Source organism: Mobula birostris, chromosome 1 (genome assembly GCF_030028105.1).
Source record: "Mobula birostris isolate sMobBir1 chromosome 1, sMobBir1.hap1, whole genome shotgun sequence".
Lineage (NCBI taxonomy): Eukaryota > Metazoa > Chordata > Chondrichthyes > Myliobatiformes > Myliobatidae > Mobula > Mobula birostris.
This window is the reverse complement of record NC_092370.1, coordinates 38312914-38332370: the sequence shown is the minus strand read 5'-3', so window position 1 is coordinate 38332370 and position 19457 is coordinate 38312914. Positions and strand designations below refer to the sequence as shown.

Below are 19457 nucleotides of genomic sequence, written 5' to 3'. Positions count from 1 at the left end.
TGGTTTATTTTTAGAGCCCTTCTCAAACAGCAGAACAACATTAGCTATCCTCCGGTCCTCCTGATTTATTTTTTAAGTGTTATTTTACATTTCTTATACTCCATAAGTACCTAATTTGTTCCAACTTGCCTATCCCTGCTATACACCTTTTTTTCTTTCTTAACTAGTGCCTCAATATCTCTTGAAAACCAAGGTTTCCTAAACTTATTACCTTTACCTTTTATTCTGACAGGCATGTACAAGCTTTATACTCTAAAAATTTCACTTTTGAAGACCTCGCCCTTACCAAGTACACCTTTGCCAGTAAACAGACTGTCCCAATCCACACTTACCAGATCCTTTCTGATACCATCAAAATTGACCTTTCTCCAATTTAGAATCTCAACCTTGACCAGATTAATCTTTTTCCGTATTTAATTTGAAATTAATGGCATTGTGATCACTAGATGCAAAGTGTTCCCCTACTTAAACTTCTGTCACCCACCCTGTCTCATTCCTTAATAGGAGATCAAGTATTGCACATTCTTTTGTTGGGACTCCTATGTACTGAGGAAGGAAACTTTGTCTGAACACATTTGACAAACTCTATCCCATCTAGTCCTTTTATAGTATGGGAGTCCCAGTCAATATGAGGTAAGTTAAAATCACCAACTATAACAACCTTATGTTTCCCGCTGTAGTCTGCGATCTCTCTACAGATTTGTTCCTTTAAATCCTGCGGACTGCTGGGTGGTCTATAATTAATGTGGTCATACCTTTCTTCCTCATTTCCACCCATAAAATCTCTCTAAAAGAGTTCTTCAGTCTGTCCTGACTCAGTATTGCCGTGACATTTTCTCTGACTAATTATGCTACTCCTCCTCCTTTAATCTCTACTGCTCTGTTACGTTAAAACAATGGAACCCCGGACTATTGAGCTGCCAGATCTGTCCCTCCTGCAACGAAGTCTCACTAGTGGCTACAATATAATCATTCCAGGTGTTGATCTATGCCCTGAGCTCAGCTGCCTTTCCTACAATACTACTTGCATTGAAATATACACAGCTCAGAGCATTAATTGCACCATGCTCAACCTTTGGATTCCTGACTTTGAGGTCTTAACAACATGTCTCCACAACCTCTCCACTATCTGTTCGGGCACTCTGGATCTCATCCCCCTGCAACTGTAGTTTAATCTCTCCCACACAGCACGAGGAACTGCTAGGATATTCCTGCTAGGATATTAGTCCCCTTTCGGTTCAGGTGCAAACCATCTCTTCTGTACAGGTCCCACCTTCCCTGGAAGAGAGCCCAATGATTAAAAAAATCTGACACCCTCCCTCCTATACCAACTCCTTAGCATCATGTTAAACTGTATGATCTTCCTATTTTTGGCCTCATGATCACATTGTACTGGTTGCAGTCCTGAGATCACAACCCTAGAGGTCCTGTCCTTTAACTTAGCACCTAATTCCCTGAACTCATTTTTCAGAGCCTCGTTACTCTTCCTACCTATGTAATTGGTACCTCCATGGACCACAACATCTGGCTGTTCATCCTCCCTCTTAAGAATGCCAAGGACCTGATGGGAGATGTTCAAGACTTTTACACTTGGGAGGCAACATTCCATCTGGGATTTTCATTCTCATCCACAGAACCTCCTTTCTGTTTCCCTAACTAACAAATCCCCATCACCACAGCTTGCCTCTTCTCCTCCCATCCCTTCTGAGTCACAGAGCCAGACTCAGTGCCAGAGACCTGACTGCTGTGACTTTACTCTGCTAGGTCATTTCCACTCCCTGCCCCCACCCAACAGTATCAAGAGTTTAAAAAGTCAAAAAAAAAAAATTGAGATGTATCAAGGGTTCTGTCTCCTACACCACAATTCAAGAAAAAGGAAGACTTAAGTTAGCTTAATGCCAGACATCCTTTTGTTCTAAATATAGAATGGTGATTTTATTATATATTCTTGGCAGAACTGTTAGATATTTTGGCGATTCAGAGCAAATGTATTATCAATGTATGTATATGTTCATACACCCTGAAGTTCATTTTCTTGCAGGCAATCACAGTTGATACAAGAACCACGATAGAATCAATGACCCCCCCCCCACCCCCCAAACAGGACAGACAGACAACCAATGTGCCAAAAAAGAACTGTGGAAATATAAAAATGAAGAGAATTTAAATAATAAAAAAAATAAACAATAAATATCAAGAACATGAGACAAGAGCCCTTGAATGTGAGTAAATAGATTGTGGGAACAGTTCAGTGATGAGGCGATTTAAGTTATCCTCTCTGGTTCAAGAGTCTGATGGTGAGGGGTGATAACTGTTCCTGAACCTGCAAACAAAGAATTTACAAACACTGCACTACAAAGAAATTGGAAGCTTTGCGAGTAGAGATTAACGTAATTAATCAGTAAAATCGTTAATCCAGTACAGGCAGGACTTAAGTGGTACTGGATGGCAGATTTTCTATACTAGTGGAATTTAAGACTTTGAGTTCACTTGTTTGCTATGATATTACTCCTTTTTTGTTTAATTTTTAAAGGAAAGTCGTCTTGCTGTGCAACCCATATCACAGCCAGATTCCATCTCTCTGCACTCTGTGTCCAGTTTTAATTTGGATCAAGTAAGAGCCAGAAATGAACAGCGAATGAAACGTTTGCAAGATCTTCAGCATTCAGGTAAAATGCAGTAGCTATTTAAAACTGTATAAAGTAGTTTATATTTTCATACAAAATTTGACATTGCACTGAAGTTAAGGAAACCTACTGAAAATTTTCCTTAAAATCAAAGCAAGGTCACTGTGGAGCAAATTGATAGATTTTGTGCTTTTGCAGTGTTAATCACTTGTCATATGCACAGATGCCGTGATAAACCTACTTGCAGTAGGATCACAGGCACATAGCATCATATAAACAGGATTCAAAAGAAAAATCTAATTAAATGTAAATTATCTGTAATTTTTACTAATTCTAACACAATTATAAACACCAATTTAGTGCAAAATTGTTATAGTATTGCTAAACAGTAGTGATTAGGTTTTGTTGGTCAGAATGAAATAGTTGAGGGAAGTAAATGTTTATGAACCTCGTTGCGTAAGGTTTCTGTACCTCCTTCCTGATGGTAGCTGTGATAAGATGGCATGGCCCAGATGGTGACTATCTTTGATGATGAATGTTGCTTTCTTGAGGCAGTGCTTCTTGTAGATGCTACCAGTGGTAGGGAGGGATGTGCCTGTGATGTTTTGAGCAGAATCTACTTTTCTCTGTAGCTTCTTGCATTCTTGTGCAGTTGAATTGCTATACAGCCAGGTATTCAAAGCTGCTGTCTCTCTTCACCATTGATACCCCCCAATGTAGACTGGTTCCTGTTTGCCTTCTTGAAGTCAACAATCAACTCTTCAGTTTAGTTGATGTTGAAGGAGAGCTTGCTTTGCAGCACCACTCAACCAGGTGACCTATCTTGCTCCAGTAAGCTGACTAACTCATCGCCATCTGTGATTTGTCTAACAACAGTAGTGATGTTGGTGAATTCTAAGATGACATTTGAGCTACGCTTAGCCACCTAGTCATGTGTGTATAGGGAGTAAGGAGGGCCAAGTACAGTCTTGAGGTGCACCTGTTTTGATGGTCAGTGCTTGAGATCTGGAGAGTATCGAGTTGCAGAGGGAGGTCTTGAAACCTGATGATTTTAGATGGGATAATTATATTGAACACAAGCTGTAGTTACTCTTGTGTCTAGGCAGGTTGAAGTGAATGTAGGTTATTTCTGAGATAGAAGTTTATTTGTGCCAGTCTCTCAAAGTACTTTGTTATGGTTGATATGCCAACATTTGATGGTCATTGAGGCAGATCACTATGCTCTTCTTAGGCGCTGGTTTCAGTAGATGCCTATTTGAAATAGGTGGAAATTTCAGACCTCTGAAGTGAGGTTGAATATGTATGTAAATACTCCAGTCAGTCCATATGGATCTTTAGTGCTAAGCCAGATACCTTATCTGGACCACATGACTTTTGTGGATTGTCCGTCTTCGAGGGTGCCCGGACTTTGGTCTCAGAGACTGAAATTACAGGGTCATCCAAAACTGTGCAGACTCATTGTCATAGTTCAAATATGGATCACATTGAAAATCAATTTTAGTTAACAGACCCTTTTTATATCTTAATCTTCCTACAAACCCCATTTCCAGAAAAGTTGGGATATTTTCCAAAATGCAATAAAGACAAAAATCTGTGATATGTTAATTCACGTGAACCTCTATTTAACTGACAAGAGTACAAAGAAAAGATTTTCAATAGTTTTACTGACCAACTTAATTTTATTTTGTAAACATAGACAAATTTAGAATTTGATGGCTGCAACACACTCAACAAAAGTTGGGACAGAGGCATGTTTACCATTGTGTTACATTACCTTTCCCTTTAATAACACTTTTTAATCGTTTTGGAACTGAGGATACTAATTGTAGTAGATTTGCAATTGGAAATTTTGTCCATTCTTGCTTGATATAAGACTTCAGCTGCTCAACAGTCCGTGGTCTTCGTTGTCTGATTCTGCTCTTCATGATGCGCCATACATTTTCAATGGGAGATAGATCTGGACTGGCAGGCCAGTCAAGCACACACACTCTGTGTCTACAAAGCCATGCTGTTGTAGCCTGTGCAGAATGTGGTCTGGCATTATCCCAGGAAGAGACGTCGCCTTCTTGGCAACATATGTCTCTCTAAAATCCTAATATACGCCTCAGAGTCAATGGTACCTTCACATACATGCAACTCACCCATGCCGTGGGCACTGACGCACCCCCATACCATCACAGATGCTGGCTTTTGCACCTTTCGCTGATAACAATCTGGATGGTCGTTTTCATCTTTGGCACGGAGAACTCGACGCCCGTTTTTTTCCGAAAACTAGCTGAAATGTGGACTCATCTGACCACAGCGCACGGTTCCACAGTCTTTCGGTCCATCTGAGAAGAGCTGGGGCCCAGAGAACTCGCCGGCATTTCTGCATGGAGTTGATGTCTGGCTTCCTCCTTGCGTAATACAGTTTCAAGTTGCATTTCTGGATGCAGCGACGGACTGTGTTGAGTGACAATGGTTTTCCGAAGTACTCCCGAGCCCAGGTGGCAAAAATTGTCACAGTAGCATGACAGTTTCTTAGGCAGTGCTGCCTGAGGGCTCGAAGATCATGCACATTCAACAGTGGTGCCCGACCTTGCCCTTTACGCACTGAGATGTCTCTGAATTCTCTGAATCTTTTCACAATATTATGTACTGTAGATGCTGAAAGACCTAAATTCTCTGCAATATTGCGTTGAGAAATGTTCCTTTTGAACTGACTAACAATTCTCTCACGAATTTTGGCACAAAGGGGTGAGCCACGACCCATCCTTGCTTGCAAAGACTGAGCCTTTGATGGACGCTACTTTCATACCCAGTCATGATACCTCACCTGCTACCAATTAGCCTGCTTAATGTGGAGTCTTCCAAACCAGTGTTACTTGAATATTCTGTGCACTTTTCAATCTTATTTTAACTCTGTCCCAACTTTTGAGTGTGGTGCAGCCATCAAATTCTAAATTTGTGTATGTTTACAAAATGCAATTAAGTTAGTCAGTAAAACTATTGAAAATCTTTTCTTTGTACTTTTGTCAGTTAAATAAAGGTTCACGTGAATTAACATATCACAGATTTTTGTTTATATTGCATTTTGGAAAATATCCCAACTTTTCTGGAAATGGGGTTTGTATATAACTGAATGAATAGAATTATTGGAAAGTGTACATTTCAAGACAAAGCAAAGACAAAGTGCTGGTAGTACTCACTTTGAGCAGCATCTGCAGTGAGAAAGAAAGAAACAGATCATTGAGTTGAAATGTTAAATCTGATATATTTTCTGGATAGAAATTGTACATTAAGGGGAAAAATCTTTTTCACAAATCTGTTGATCAATATAATACTAAAATCCACTACATTGATCCTCTTATCATTTGTTTATTTTATGCCTTTATTTGCATTAGGGTTATACTCTTCCATCGAAAAAGCATGAAACAAGCAACTTAAATGATTCACGTTTAACCAACTTGAGGATGAACACTATTGCTAATGAAATGATGATTGGGGCCTCTGTCCCCTGTCTCATGTGTGGCATGATGTAGTTGTGTCTCACTTCTTTTGAAAATGATCCCTGATCTAGTTGATACCGGCAGCGATGGTAAAAGACAATTTAATTTGTGTGCAATCCGCACTATTCTGTGTAACAGGATTAAATAAGAGACTCACCAACTGACCGAGAGTTGCCAGCATCCTTGAATCTCAATTAGAATCATTCAAATTAGAACTTGGAGTACTGTGCTCAGTTCTGATTCCTCACTACAGGAAGGGTGTGGACACAATAGAAAGGGTGCAGAGGAGATTTACAAGGATGTTGCCTGGATTGGGGAGCATGCCTTATGAGAATAGGTTGAGTGAACTCGGCCTTTTCTCCTTGGAGCGACGAAGGATGAGAGATGATCTGACAGAGGTGTATAAGATGATGAGAGGCACTGATCGTGTGGATAGTCAGAGGCTTTTTCCCAGGGCTGAAATGGCTAGCACGAGAGGGCACAGTTTTAAGGTGCTTGGAAATAGGTACAGAGGAGATGTCAGGGGTAAGTTGTTTACGCAGAGAGTGGTGAGTGCGTGGAATGGGCTGCCGGCGACAGTGGTGGAGGTGGATATGATAGGATCTTTTAAGACTCCTGGATAGGTACATGGAGCTTAGAAATTACCTAGTGTTACTCATAGCCCTCTATTTTTCTAAGGTAAGGACATGTTCGTCACAGCTTTGTGGGCTGAAGGGCTTGTATTTTGCTGTAGGTTTTCTATGTTTCTAAAGTACTATATATATATCATTGTATACAACCCTGAGTTTCGTTTTCTTATGCGCATTCACAGTAAATCTATAGAATAATAACCATAACAGAATCAATGAAAGTCCAGAGTGCAGAAGACAACAAAATGTCCAAATACAAAATGAGAGAAATAATAAATAAATAAATAAATAAATAAATAAATAAATAAACAAACAAACAAATAAATAAATAAATAAATAAATAAACAAACAAACAAACAAACAAACAAACAAACAAACAAGCAAGCAATAACTATCAAGTGTAAAGCTCCGCTATATTGGCTTGTATATATCTAGGGGAAATCCCGCCCAGCACCCGCCTGGACGCCTCCAGCCGGGTCGGTTGCTGTACCACTGCCACCCAAATCAGCCAGCACACACAGTATGTTTTACCAAGTGCACTTTATAGATATTACTAAGTCTATGAAATTAATATAAGTTCGATATAGAAAAAGGGAATGGAAAAGGCGCCAGACTTATCAAAGTTCAAGTTTTTTGTGCACAAGTTGGAGCTCAGGACCCTCTTCGGGACCACCCGGAGTGATCGACTGGAGCCTTTCCACTCGTCCGTCGTCCTCCCCGTCTCTCGTCCGACTCCCCCCAAAACCCCCGCACGTTCGTCGTCCTCCCCGTCTCTCGTCTGACTCCCCCCAAAACTCCCGCACGTCCGTCGTCCTCCCCGTCTCTTGCCCGACTCCCCCAAAACTCCCGCACATCCGTCGTCCTCCCCGTCTCTCGTCCGACTCCCCCCAAAACCCCCGCACGTCCGTCGTCCTCCCCGTCTCTCGTCCGTCTCCCCACCAAAAAACCCCCGTTCCCAGTCATACGAGACAGCATTATCACCCCAAGAAATGATAACATGAACACCCATTGGCCAATAGCATTCTGCTATCTGTATTAACTCAAGCAAATTTCTAGCTAGAGACTCTCTCAGCATTTAACATAACATAGAAGCCATTTTGATCCACACACACAGTAGTTTAAAAGATTAACATAACAAAGAAGCCATTTTAAAGTTAACATACAAAGAAGAAACCCCGTACACAAGAACATGAGATGAATTCCTGAAAATGAGCCCGCTGGTTGTGGGAGCATTTCAATGATGGGGCAAGTGAAACTTATAGCCTTTGGTTCAAGAGCCTGATGGTTGAGGGGTGGTAACTTCTGGATTGCTACGTGTGCCACATGTCAGTGAGGGTAGAAAAAGGATGATTTGGCAGATAAATGCCTGGCTGAGAAGTTGGTGCAGGGGGCAGGGCTTCAGATTCTTGGATCATTGGGTTCTCTTCTGGGGAAAGTATGACTGTACAAAAGGGACGGGTTGCACCTGAACCCAAGGGGGAGCAATATTCTCACAGGCAGGTTTGTTAGAGCTGTTGGGGAGGGTATAAACTAATTTGGCAGGGGATGGGAACCGGGGTGAAGGGACTCTGGATAGGACGGATGTTATTTTTAAAAAAAAGCAAAAGTAGCATGCGTCAGACTGTCAGGAAGGGCAGGAAGATGATATGACAAAATTGCAGCCAGCAGGGTGAATATCAGTGCATTAGGGATGCAGAATCAAAAAGGGTAGCAAATACAGAACTCAAAAGTGTTATATCTTAATGCACGGAGTATAAGAAGCAAGGTGGATGATCTTGTTGCACTTTTACAGGTTGTTGGGTATGATGTTGTAGCCATCACTGAATTGTGGTTGAAGGATGGTTGGAGTTGGGAGCTGAATGAAGGTTGCATATTGTATCGGAAGGTAGACTCTGCTGGTAAAGAAAGGCATCAAATCATTAGAAAGTTGTGATGTAGGATCGGAAGATGTTGAATCCTTGTGGGTTGAGCTAAGAAGCTGCAAGTGTAAAAGGACCCTGGTGGCAGTTATATACAAGCCTCCACACAGTAGCATGGTAGATTACAATGGGAAATAGAAGAGGGCAATGTTACAATAGTCATGGGAGATTTTAACATGCAGGTAGATTGGGAAAATCAGGTTGGTAATGGATCCCAAGAGACTGAATTTATTGTATGCCTTCTAGATGGCTTTTTAGAGCGGCTAGTCATTGAACCTACTAAGGGATCAGCTGTACTGGATTATGTATTATGTAATGAACTGGAGGCAATTAGGGAGCATAAGATAAAGGAACCCTGAGGAAACAGTGATCATAATATGATTGAGTTTAACTTGAAATTTGATAGGGAGAAAGTAAGTCTGACGTAGCAGTATTTCAGTGGAATAAAGGAAATTACAGTGGTATAAGAGAGGAGTTGGCCAAAGCAAATTAGAAGGAAATGCTGGCAGGGATGACAGCAGAGCAGCAATTTTCTGGGAAAAATGAGGAAGGTACAAGATACACACATCCAAGTTGCTGGTGAATGCAGCAAGCCAGGCAGCATCTCTAGGAAGAGGTACAGTCGACGTTTCAGGCTGAGACCCTTCGTCAGGACTAACTGAAGGAAGAGTTAGTAAGAGATTTGAAAGTGGGAGGGGGAGGGGGAGATCCAAAATGATAGGAGAAGACAGGAGGGGAAGGGATGGAGCTAAGAGCTGGACAGGTGATTGGCAAAGGGGATATGAGAGGATCATGGGAAAGCAGGATCTCCCAGTGGCCACACATTTTAATTCCACATCCCATTCTCATTCTGACATGTCTATCCACGGCCTCCTCTACTGTAAAGATGAAGCCACACTCAGGTTGGAGGAACAACACCTTATATTCCGTCGGGGTAGCCTCCAACCTGATGGCATGAACATCGACTTCTCTAACTTCTGCTAATGCCCCACCTTCCCCTCGTACCCCATCCGTTATTTATTTATATACACACATTCTTTCTCTCACTCTCCTTTTTCTCCCTCTCACTATACCCCTTGCCCATCCTTTGCCCATCCTCTGGGTTCCCCCCCCCCCGCCCGTCTTTCTCCCCGGACCTTCTGTCCCATGATCCTCTCATATCCCCTTTGCCAATCACCTGTCCAGCTCTTAGCTCCATCCCTTCCCCTCCTGTCTTCTCCTATCATTTTGGATCTCCCCCTCCCCCTCCCACTTTCAAATCTCTTACTAACTCTTCCTTCAGTTAGTCCTGACGAAGGGTCTCGGCCTGAAATGTTGACTGTACCTCTTCCTAGCCTGCCTGGCCTGCTGCGTTCACCAGCAACTTTGATGTGTGTTGCTTGAATTTCCAGCATATGCAGAATTCCTGTTGTTAAGGTACAAGATAGATGTATTCCAAAAACAAAGAAATATTCAAATGGCAAAATAGTACAACCATGGCTGACAAGGGAAGTCAAAGCTAATGTAAAAGCAAAAGAGAGGGCATACAACAAAGCAAAATTTAGCGTGAAGATAGAGGATTGGGAAGCTTTTAAAAACGCACAGCAAGCAACTAAAACTCATTAGGAGGGAAAAGATGAAATATGAAAGCAAGCTGGCAAACAATATCCAGGCGAATAGAAAAAGCTTTTCCAAGTGTTTAAAGAATAAAAGATAAATGAGAGTGGATGTAGGACTGCTAGAAAATGAGGCTGGAGAAATAATAATGAGGGACAAAATGAACTAAATAAGTATTTTGCATCAGTCTGCACTGTAGTAGACACTAACAGTGTGCCAGCTGTTGAAGGGTGTGAGGGTTACTATTACAAGGGAGAAGGTGCTCAAAAAGCTGAAAGACCTAAAGGTGCACAAATTACCCATACCAGATGAACTGTACCCTAGGATTCTGAAAGAGGTAGCGATAAAGATTGTGGAGGCATTAGTCATGATCTTTCAAGAATCATTGGACTCTGGCATGGTTCTAGAAAATTGCAAATGTCACTCCACTCTTTAAGAAAGGAAGGTGGTAGCAGAAAGGAAATTATAGGCTGGGAAGATGTTGGAGTCAATTATTAAGGATGAGGTTATGGAGTACTTGGTGACACAGGACAAGGTAGGATAAAGTCAGTATAGTGCCCAATGAACCTGTTGGAATTCTTTGAGGAGATTACAAGTAGATAGATAAAAGGGACATCGGGCAGTGAAGCGCGGAAGATTTAAAAAGTCAGAAATCCTGATTCAGGTTTAATTTGGAGAAGGAAGTCTGAGAATCGGAGCGGGAGTGCGGCGGGAGCTATTTTGATTTTTTCTTCTTATTATCAGAGTTAAGAGAGGCAAGACTGCGCAGGTGTGTGATGTCGGGCAGTGAAGCACGGAAGATTTAAAAGGAACACAGCCTTATACAGCGGGCAGCATCGTTTTGCGGGCAGCAGAGTGAGCGGGAGCAGAGTGAAGTCTTAAGGGCTTTGGCTCAATGGGCTGAGGCAGAACCGGGCGAGGCAAAGTAGGTTTGGTTTTCAACTTTTCCTGTTATTTGAGGAAAGGGGGAAGTATGAGTGTGAGGGCAGCTTGTTGTTCTCGGTGTCGAATGTGGGAGATCCTGGAGTCTCCTAGCCTCCTGGACGTCCACATCTGCGCCAGGTGCGCCGAGCTGCAGCTCCTAAGAGACCGTGTTAGGGAACTGGAGCTGCAGCTCGATGACCTTCGTCTGGTCAAGGAGAGTGAGGAGCTGATAGAGAGGAGTTGCAGGCTGGGGCCACGGGAGGCAGACAAGTGGGTCACGGTTAGGTGGGGGAAGGGGAAGTGTCAGGTACTAGAGTGTACCCCAGTGGCTGTGCCTCTTGACAATAAGTACTCCTGTTTCAGTACTGTTGGGGGGGGACAGCTTACCTTGGGGAAGCAACAATGGCTGTGCCTCTGGCACAGAGTCCAGCCCTGTAGCTCCAGAAGGGTAGGGAAAGGAAGAGGAGGGCAGTAATAATAGGGGACTCGATAGTTAGGGGGTCAGATAGGTGATTCTGTGGACGCAGTCAGGAGACCTGATAGTTTGCCTCCCTGGTGCCAAGGTCCGGGATGTCTCTGATCGCGTCCAAGATATCCTGAAGTGGGAGGGTGAGGAGCCAGAGGTCGTGGTACATATAGGTACCAATGACATAGGTAGGAAAAGGGAGGAGGTCCTGAAAGGAGAATATGGGGAGTTAGGAAGGATGTTGAGAAGAAGAACCGCAAAGGTAGTAATCTCGGGATTACTGGCTGTGCTACGTGACAGTGAGAGTAGGAATGCAATGAGGTGGAGGATAAGTGTGTGGCTGAGGGATTGGAGCAGGGGGCAGGGATTCAAGTTTTTGGATCATTGGGACCTCTTTTGGCGCAGGTGTGACCTGTACAAAAAGGACAGGTTGCACTTGAATCCTAGGGGGACCAATATCCTGACAGGAAGATTGCGAAGGCTACTGAGGAGACTTTAAGCTAGAATGGTTGGGGGGTGGGAATCAAATTGAAGAGACTAGGAGAGAGGAGGTTAGTTCACAAATAGAGAAAGCTAGTTGTTACGTACCCTGTAACTGGGTTGTCAAACCAGCAGAAATGGACCACTAGTTGGAGTCTGGATTACTAGAAACTAATAAAGTTTTATTAAAGAAATAAGTAACGCAGTACTCTAAACGTAAGGATATAAATGCAACAGGTTAGCAATGATAAAACACACATGTACACAGAACTGGAGTAATAGGAATCAACCAAGCTCTATCGCAGTCTAGGGGTAAAATGATCAGTCTTAAGTGATGCAGAGTTCAGTTCAGCTTAGTGCAGTTTGCAGTAATCGCTGTTGTGCCGTTGAAGAGAGAGAAAGAGAGATGCAAATTTTGATTCAAGCAGACCTTTGATGTTCTTCGCAGTTGGCTTTCGGGCGGACCCTTTTGTGTCTTCTATCCCGCTGTGGTCACCGACCGTGACCCCTCCATTCCGCATATGACTATTCTTCCGCGCTGAACCCCGCACCCATGCAAGGGCGGATACACACACCAGGTTCCCGCCGATCGTACCTTTTCACCCTGTGAGTCTATGGTCGGTTCCCTCGAACCAGTCCTCCAAACTCCTACCAACCTGTGGGGGCACACTGCTCTTCCAGGGTCTCGTTATCTCATGATCTCGTGGTGTCGTGCCTTAGCGAACCTGTTCTTTTTATCCCCCTGCTGGGGTATCGCCTTTCCATCAAACGTCAAACAGTTCAGGTTCAAAGCATCCGGTTGTCAATATTCTGAATTGTGTCTCTTTTCGTTATCGCTCTCTCCTCTCTCATTAACATTTTGAACGCTTCTCCATTGTCTCCCTTATCTCTCTCTCATTAGCATCAATCTTCTGATAACTTGGTTTTTCGTCACATAGTAGACAGTGTGTGAGGGAGGATAGGCAGGAGACACAGAATGGGAGCACTCAGACCAAAGATGTAGGGGAGAAGGAAGAAAAAGGTAACAGTTGTTTGCACCATTAGGGATAAACAGAGAGTAAGAGGTGGAGAATTTCTTAAATGCATCTATTTTAATGCTAGGAGTATTGTAAGAAAGGTCGATGAGCCTAGAGCATGGATTGATACCTGGAAATGTGATGTTGTAGCTGTTAGTGAAACATGGTTACAGGAGGGGTGGACTGGCAACTAAATACTCCTGGAGCAAGAGGGGAGGTTTTGCATTGCTTGTCAGAGAAAATATTACAGCGGTGCTTTGGCAGGATAGATTAGAGGACTTGTCTAGGGAGGCTATTTGGGGGGAATTGAGGAATGGGAAAGGTGTAGTAACACTTAGAGGAGTGTATTATTGACCACCTAATAGGGAGCGAGAATTGGAGGAGCAAATTTTTAAGGATATAGTAGATTATTTGTAGTAAGCACAAGGTTGTGATAGTGGGCGATTTTAATTTTCCACAATTAGACTGGGAAACCCATTCCGTAAAAGGGCTGGATGGTTTGGAGTTTGTAAAATCTGCGTAAGATAGTTTTTTGCAGCAACACATAGAGGTACCAACTAGAGAAGGGGCAGTGTTGGATCTCCTGTTAAGGAATGAGATAGGTCAGGTGACGGAGGTTTGTGTTGGGGAGTGCTTCGGGTCCAGTGATCACAATGCCATTAGTTTCAATATAATTATGGAGAAGGATAGGACTGGACCCAGGGTTGAGATTTTTGATTGGAGGGAGGCTAATTTTGAGGAGATGTGAAAGGATTTAGAAGGAGTGGATTGGGACAATTTGTTTTATGGGAAGGATGTAATAAAGAAATGGAGGTCATTTAAAGGTGAGATTTTGAGGGTACAGAATCTTTATGTTCCTGTTAGGATGAAAGGAAAGGTTAGAAGTTTGAGAGCCATGGTTTTCAAGGGATATTGGAAACTTGGTTCGGAAAAAGAGAGAGATCTACAATAAATATAGGCAGCTTAGAGTAAATGAGGTGCTCGAGGAATATAAAGAATGTAAAAAGAATCTTAAGAAAGAAATTAGAAAAACTAAAAGAAGATATGAGGTTGCTTTGGCAAGTTTTAAGGCATCCATTAGCCTTGCAAGACAATGGATCTGCGCCTGGTAAGTCTTCACTCTCCAGGGCGCAGGGTTGTATGGAAGACCAGCAGTTGCCCATGCTGCAAGTCTCCCCTCTCCACGACACCAGTGTTGTCCAAGGGAAGGGCATTAGGACCCATACAGCTTGGCACCAGTGTCATCGCAGAGCAATGTGTGATTAAGTGCCTTGCTTCAGGTCACTAGTCCAATGCCTTAACCACTTGGCCACGTGCCCCCTACACACAATCCCTGGCTTACTTTGGCAAGTAAGGTGAAAATAAATCCCAAGGGTTTCTACAGTTATATTAATAGCAAAAGGATAGTGAGGGATAAAATTGGTCCCTTAGAGAATCAGAGTGGACAGCTATGTGCGGAGCCAAAAGAGAGGGGGGAGATTTTGAACAATTTCTTTTCTTCAGTATTCACTAAGGAGAAGGATATTGAATTGTGTAAAGTAAGGGAAACAAGTAGGGTAGTTATGGAAACTATGATGATTAAAGAAGAGGAAGTACTGGCACTTTTAAGGAATATGAAAGTGGATAAGTCTCCGGGTCCTGACAGGATATTCCCCAGGACCTTGAGGGAAGTTAGTGTGGAAATAGCAGGGGTTCTGACAGAAATACTTCAAATGTCATTAGAAACAGGGGTGGTGCCGGAGGATTGGCATATTGCTCATGTGGTTCCATTGTTTAAAAAGGGTTCTAAGAGTAAACCTAGCAATTATTGGCCTGTGAGTTTGACGTCAGTGGTGGGTAGATTGATGGAAAGTATTCTTAGAGATGGTGTGTATAATTTATACTTTATACTTTATTGTTGCCAAAAAATAGATACTAGAACGTACAATCATCACAGTGATATTTGATTCTGCGCTTTCCGCTCCCTGGATTACAAATATTAAATATTAACAATATTAACAATAGTAAAAATTAGTAAATATTAAAAAATTAAATTATAAATCATAAATAGAAAATAGAAAAATGGAAAATAAGGTAGTGCAAAAAAAAACCGAGAGGCAGGTCTGGATATTTGGAGGGTACGGTCCAGATCTGGGTCAGGATCCGTTCAGCAGTCTTATCATAGTTGGAAAGAAGCTGTTCCCAAATCTGGCCGTATGAGTCTTTAAGCTCCTGAGCCTTCTCCCGGAGGGAAGAGGGACGAAAAGTGTGTGGCTGGATGGGTCGTGCCCTTGTTTATCCTGGCAGCGCTGCTCCAACAACGTGCAGTGTAAAGTGAGTCCAAGGACGAAAGATTGGTTTGTGTGATGTGCTGTTTTGTGTGATCTGGATAGACAGGGTCTGATTAGGAACAGTCAACATGGATTTGAAATACAATGTTAGAAAATTCATGGTCGTGCACTTTTGTAGTAGAAATAAATGTGTAGACTATTTTCTAAATGGGGAGAAAATCATCACCACCTTTGATTTGGCCAATGACAGTGGTGTCATTAGCAAACTGTTTAAGTGTTTATCAGAATATCTCAAACTTAGTAATTGTATCTGATTCCACCACTTCCTCTGGCAGCAGTTCAAAATATCAATCGCCTTTTCTGGGAGGAGAAGAAGAAAGATCATAAGAAATAGGAACAGAATTAGGTTGTTCAACCTATTGAGTCTTCTCTGTCATTTAATTATGGTCCCTCTTAATCTTACTGATCTGCCTTCTCCCTGCAATCTTCGACACCCCTATAAATCAAGAAGCTGTCAACATCTGCTTTTAATATATATGGCCTCCACAGATATCTGTAGCAATGAATTCCACAGATTCACCATCCTCTTGGCTAAAGAAATTCTTCCTGTTCTATGTTCCAAAAGGGACATTCTTTTATTTTGTTGCTGTGCCCTCTTGTCCTAGGTTCTCCCACTATTGGAAACATACCCTGCATATCTTTTCTATAAATATTTTTTAGGTTTCAATGAGATTCCACCCTCATTCTTTTAAATTCCAGTGAGTTCAGGCCCAGAGCTAACACACTTCTTGTATGTTAAACCTCCTGGCGTCATTCTCTTAAACACCCTTTGAACCCTCTCCAATACTCCATATGTTGTCTGTGCAATGGATTATAAAGCTTCAGCATTACATCCTTGCATTTGTATTCTAGCTCTCTTGAAATGAATGCTAACCTTGCATTTGTTTTCCTCATCCCCTACAATTTAATCTGTTAACCTTTAGGGAATACTGGACTAGGACTCCCAAGTACCTTTGCACCTCCATTTTCCAGAATCACTCCTTGTTTAGAAAATAGTATATGCCATTATTCCTTCTGCTGAAGTGCATGATCATACACTTCTATACACATTCCCCTAATCTATGGCTTTCTTCCTTCCTGCTTCATTAACACTACCTGTCCCTCCCCCTATCTTTGTAATATCCACAATCCTGGTTACAAAGTCGTCAATTCTGATATCCAGACTATTAACATGTAATGTGAAAGGTAATGGACTGAACAAGGACATCTATGGAATACCATTGGTCAGTAGCACCCAACCAGAAAATGCTCCCTGTATTTCCACTCTTTGCCTTCTGCCAATCAACCAATCTTCTATTCATGCTGGTCTATTTCTTGTAATACCATGGGCTGCTATCTTCTTTAGCAGCCTCATGTGTGGCACCTTGTTAAAGGCCTTCTGAAAATCTAAGTTAATAACATCCTCCTTTGTCTATCTTACCTATTATTTCCTCAAAGAATTCCAAAAGATTTGTTAGGCAAGATTTCCCCTTAAGAAAATCATGCTGACTTTGGCTTACTTTATCATGTACCTCCAAACTGCATCCTTAATAATGGACTCAAACACCTTCCCAACCACTGAAGTCAGGCTTACTGGCCTATACATGTGATCCTCCTTTGGTTGGAGTTAACCATAGCATCCTAGCTGGTCTATGTTGTTCGTGCAACACTGTCTGTGGCTCGCCGCTGCAAGGCAAATTTGATACAAAAGCTAGTATAAATGTGCCTGTCTTTTGCCTCATTCCATTCTTAAAAGGTGGAGTGATATTTGAGATTTTCTAGTCCTCTGGAAACATTCCAGAATCTAGTGTTTCCTGAAAGATCAATTCTGATATCTCCACAGTCTCTTCAGCTACCTCTTTCAGAACCTGGTTCAAATGGTCCAGATGACATGTCTTCCCTTCAGACCTTTCAGCTTCTTATTACCTTCTCCTTAGTAATAGTGACTACACTTGTACTCCTTGACTTTTGAATTTCTGGTATGCTGCTGAAGTCTTCCGCAGTGAAGACTGACACAAAATACCGATTCAGTTTGGTCTGCCATTTCTTTGCTCTCCTTTACTTCTTCTCCCGCAGTCCAATGTCCACTCTTGCCTCACTTTTGCTTTTCACATATCTGAAAATCTTTTGGTATCCTTATTTATATTATCGGTTAGCTTAGCTTCATATTTAATCTTTTCTCTCCCTATTGCTTTTGAGTTGCCTTCTGTTGGTTTTTAAAATCTTCCCACAGATTTGTGCTATATGCCCTCAATTTTGCTTTTATGCAGTGATTGATTTCCCTTGTCAGCCATGGTTGCCTCATCTCTCTGTAGACTGCTTCTTAGAACCATAGAAACCATAGAAAAACTACAGCACAGAAACAGGCCTTTTGGCCCTTCTTGGCTGTGCCGAACCATTTTCTGCCTAGTCCCACTGACCTGCACAGGGACCATATCCCTCCATACATCTCCCATCCATGTATCTGTCCAATTTATTCTTAAATGTTAAACAAGAACCCGCATTTACCACCTCGTCTGGCAGCTCATTCCACACCCCCGCCACTCTCTGTGTGGAGAAGCCCCCCCCCCACAATGTTCCCTTTAAACTTTTCCCCCTTCACCCTTAACCCATGTCCTCTGGTTTTTTTTCTCCCCTTGCCTCAGTGGAAAAAGCCTGCTTGCATTCATTCTTATCTATTCCCATCATAATTTTATACACCTCTATCAAATCTCCCCTTATTCTTCTACGCTCCAGGGAATAAAGTCCTAACCTATTCAACCTTTCTCTGTAACTGAGTTTCTCAAGTCCCAGCAACATCCTTGTAAACCTTCTCTGCACTCTTTCAACCTTAGTAATATCCTTCCTGTAACTTGGTGACCAAAACTGAACACAATACTCCAGATTCGGCCTCACCAATGCCTTATACAACCTCATCATAACATTCCAGCTCTTATGCTCAATACTTCGATTAATAAAGGCCAATGTACCAAAAGCTCTCTTTACGACCCTATCTACCTTTGACGCCACTTTTAGGGAATTTTGTATCTGTATTCCCAGATCCCTCTGTTCTACTGCACTCTTCACTGCCTTACCATTTACCATTTACCCTGTATGGTCTACCTTGGTTTGTCTTTCTAAAGTGTGAGGTATTGCACTTGTCTGTATTAAACAGGGTTGTTATCATGGGTGACTTTAACTTCCCTAATATTGATTGGCACCTGATTAGTTCCAAGGGTTTAGATGGGGCAAAGTTTGTTAAGTGTGTCCAGGACAGATTCCTGTCACAGTATGTGGACAGGCAGACTAGGGGGAATGCCATACTAGATCTAGTACTAGGTAATGAACTGGGTCAGGTCACAGATCTCTCAGTGGGTGAGCATCTGGGGGCAGTAACCACCACTCCCTGGCCTTTAGCATTACCATGGAAAAGGATAGAATCAGAGAGAACAGAAAAAATTTTAATTGGAGAAGGGCAAATTATGAGGCTATAAGGCTAGAACTTGTGGGTGTGAATTGGGATGATGTTTTTGCAGGGAAATGTACTATGGACATGTGGCCAGTGTTTGGAGATCTCTTGCAGGATATTAGGGATAAATTTGTTCCGGTGAGGAAGATGAAGAATGGTAGGGTGAAGGAACCATGGGTGACAAGTGAGGTGGAAAATCTAGTCAGGTGGAAGAAGGCAGCATACATGAGGTTCAGGAAGCAAGGATCAGATGGGTCTATTGAGGAATATAAGGAAGCAAGAAAGGTGCTTAAGGGGCTGAGAAGAGCAAGAAGGGGGCATGAGAAGGCCTTGGCAAGTAGGGTAAAGGAAAACCCCAAGACATTCTTCAATTATTTGAAGAAAAAAAGGATGACAGGAGTGAAGGTAGGACCGATTAGAGATAAAAGTGGGAAGATGTGCCTGGAGGCTGTGGAAGTGAGCGAGGTCCTCAATGAATACTTCTCTTCAGTATTCACCAATGAGAGGGAACTGGATGGTGAGGACAATATGAGTGAGGTTGATGTTCTGGAGCAT

General features: G+C 42.4%; 1 protein-coding gene across 12 annotated transcripts in view; it reads left to right on the top strand.

Moving 5' to 3' along the window:
* Nucleotides 1–19457, top strand: part of LOC140195593 (centrosome and spindle pole-associated protein 1) — a 181605-nt gene that overhangs the window by 151277 nt on the left and 10871 nt on the right. For 9 of the 12 annotated variants that reach the window (XR_011885525.1, XM_072254286.1, XM_072254276.1 and 6 more), the window contains one exon: nucleotides 2534–2669. Coding sequence is in view for 9 of the 12 variants with exons in the window: in XM_072254286.1 (XP_072110387.1) it covers nucleotides 2534–2669 (136 nt within the window). In the remaining 3 variants the exon portion in view is untranslated. Of the gene's footprint in view, nucleotides 1–2533; nucleotides 2670–6010; nucleotides 7032–11003; nucleotides 11185–19457 lie in introns of those variants that run through there. The other 3 variants (XR_011885527.1, XR_011885528.1, XM_072254268.1) reach the window with 2 other exon arrangements.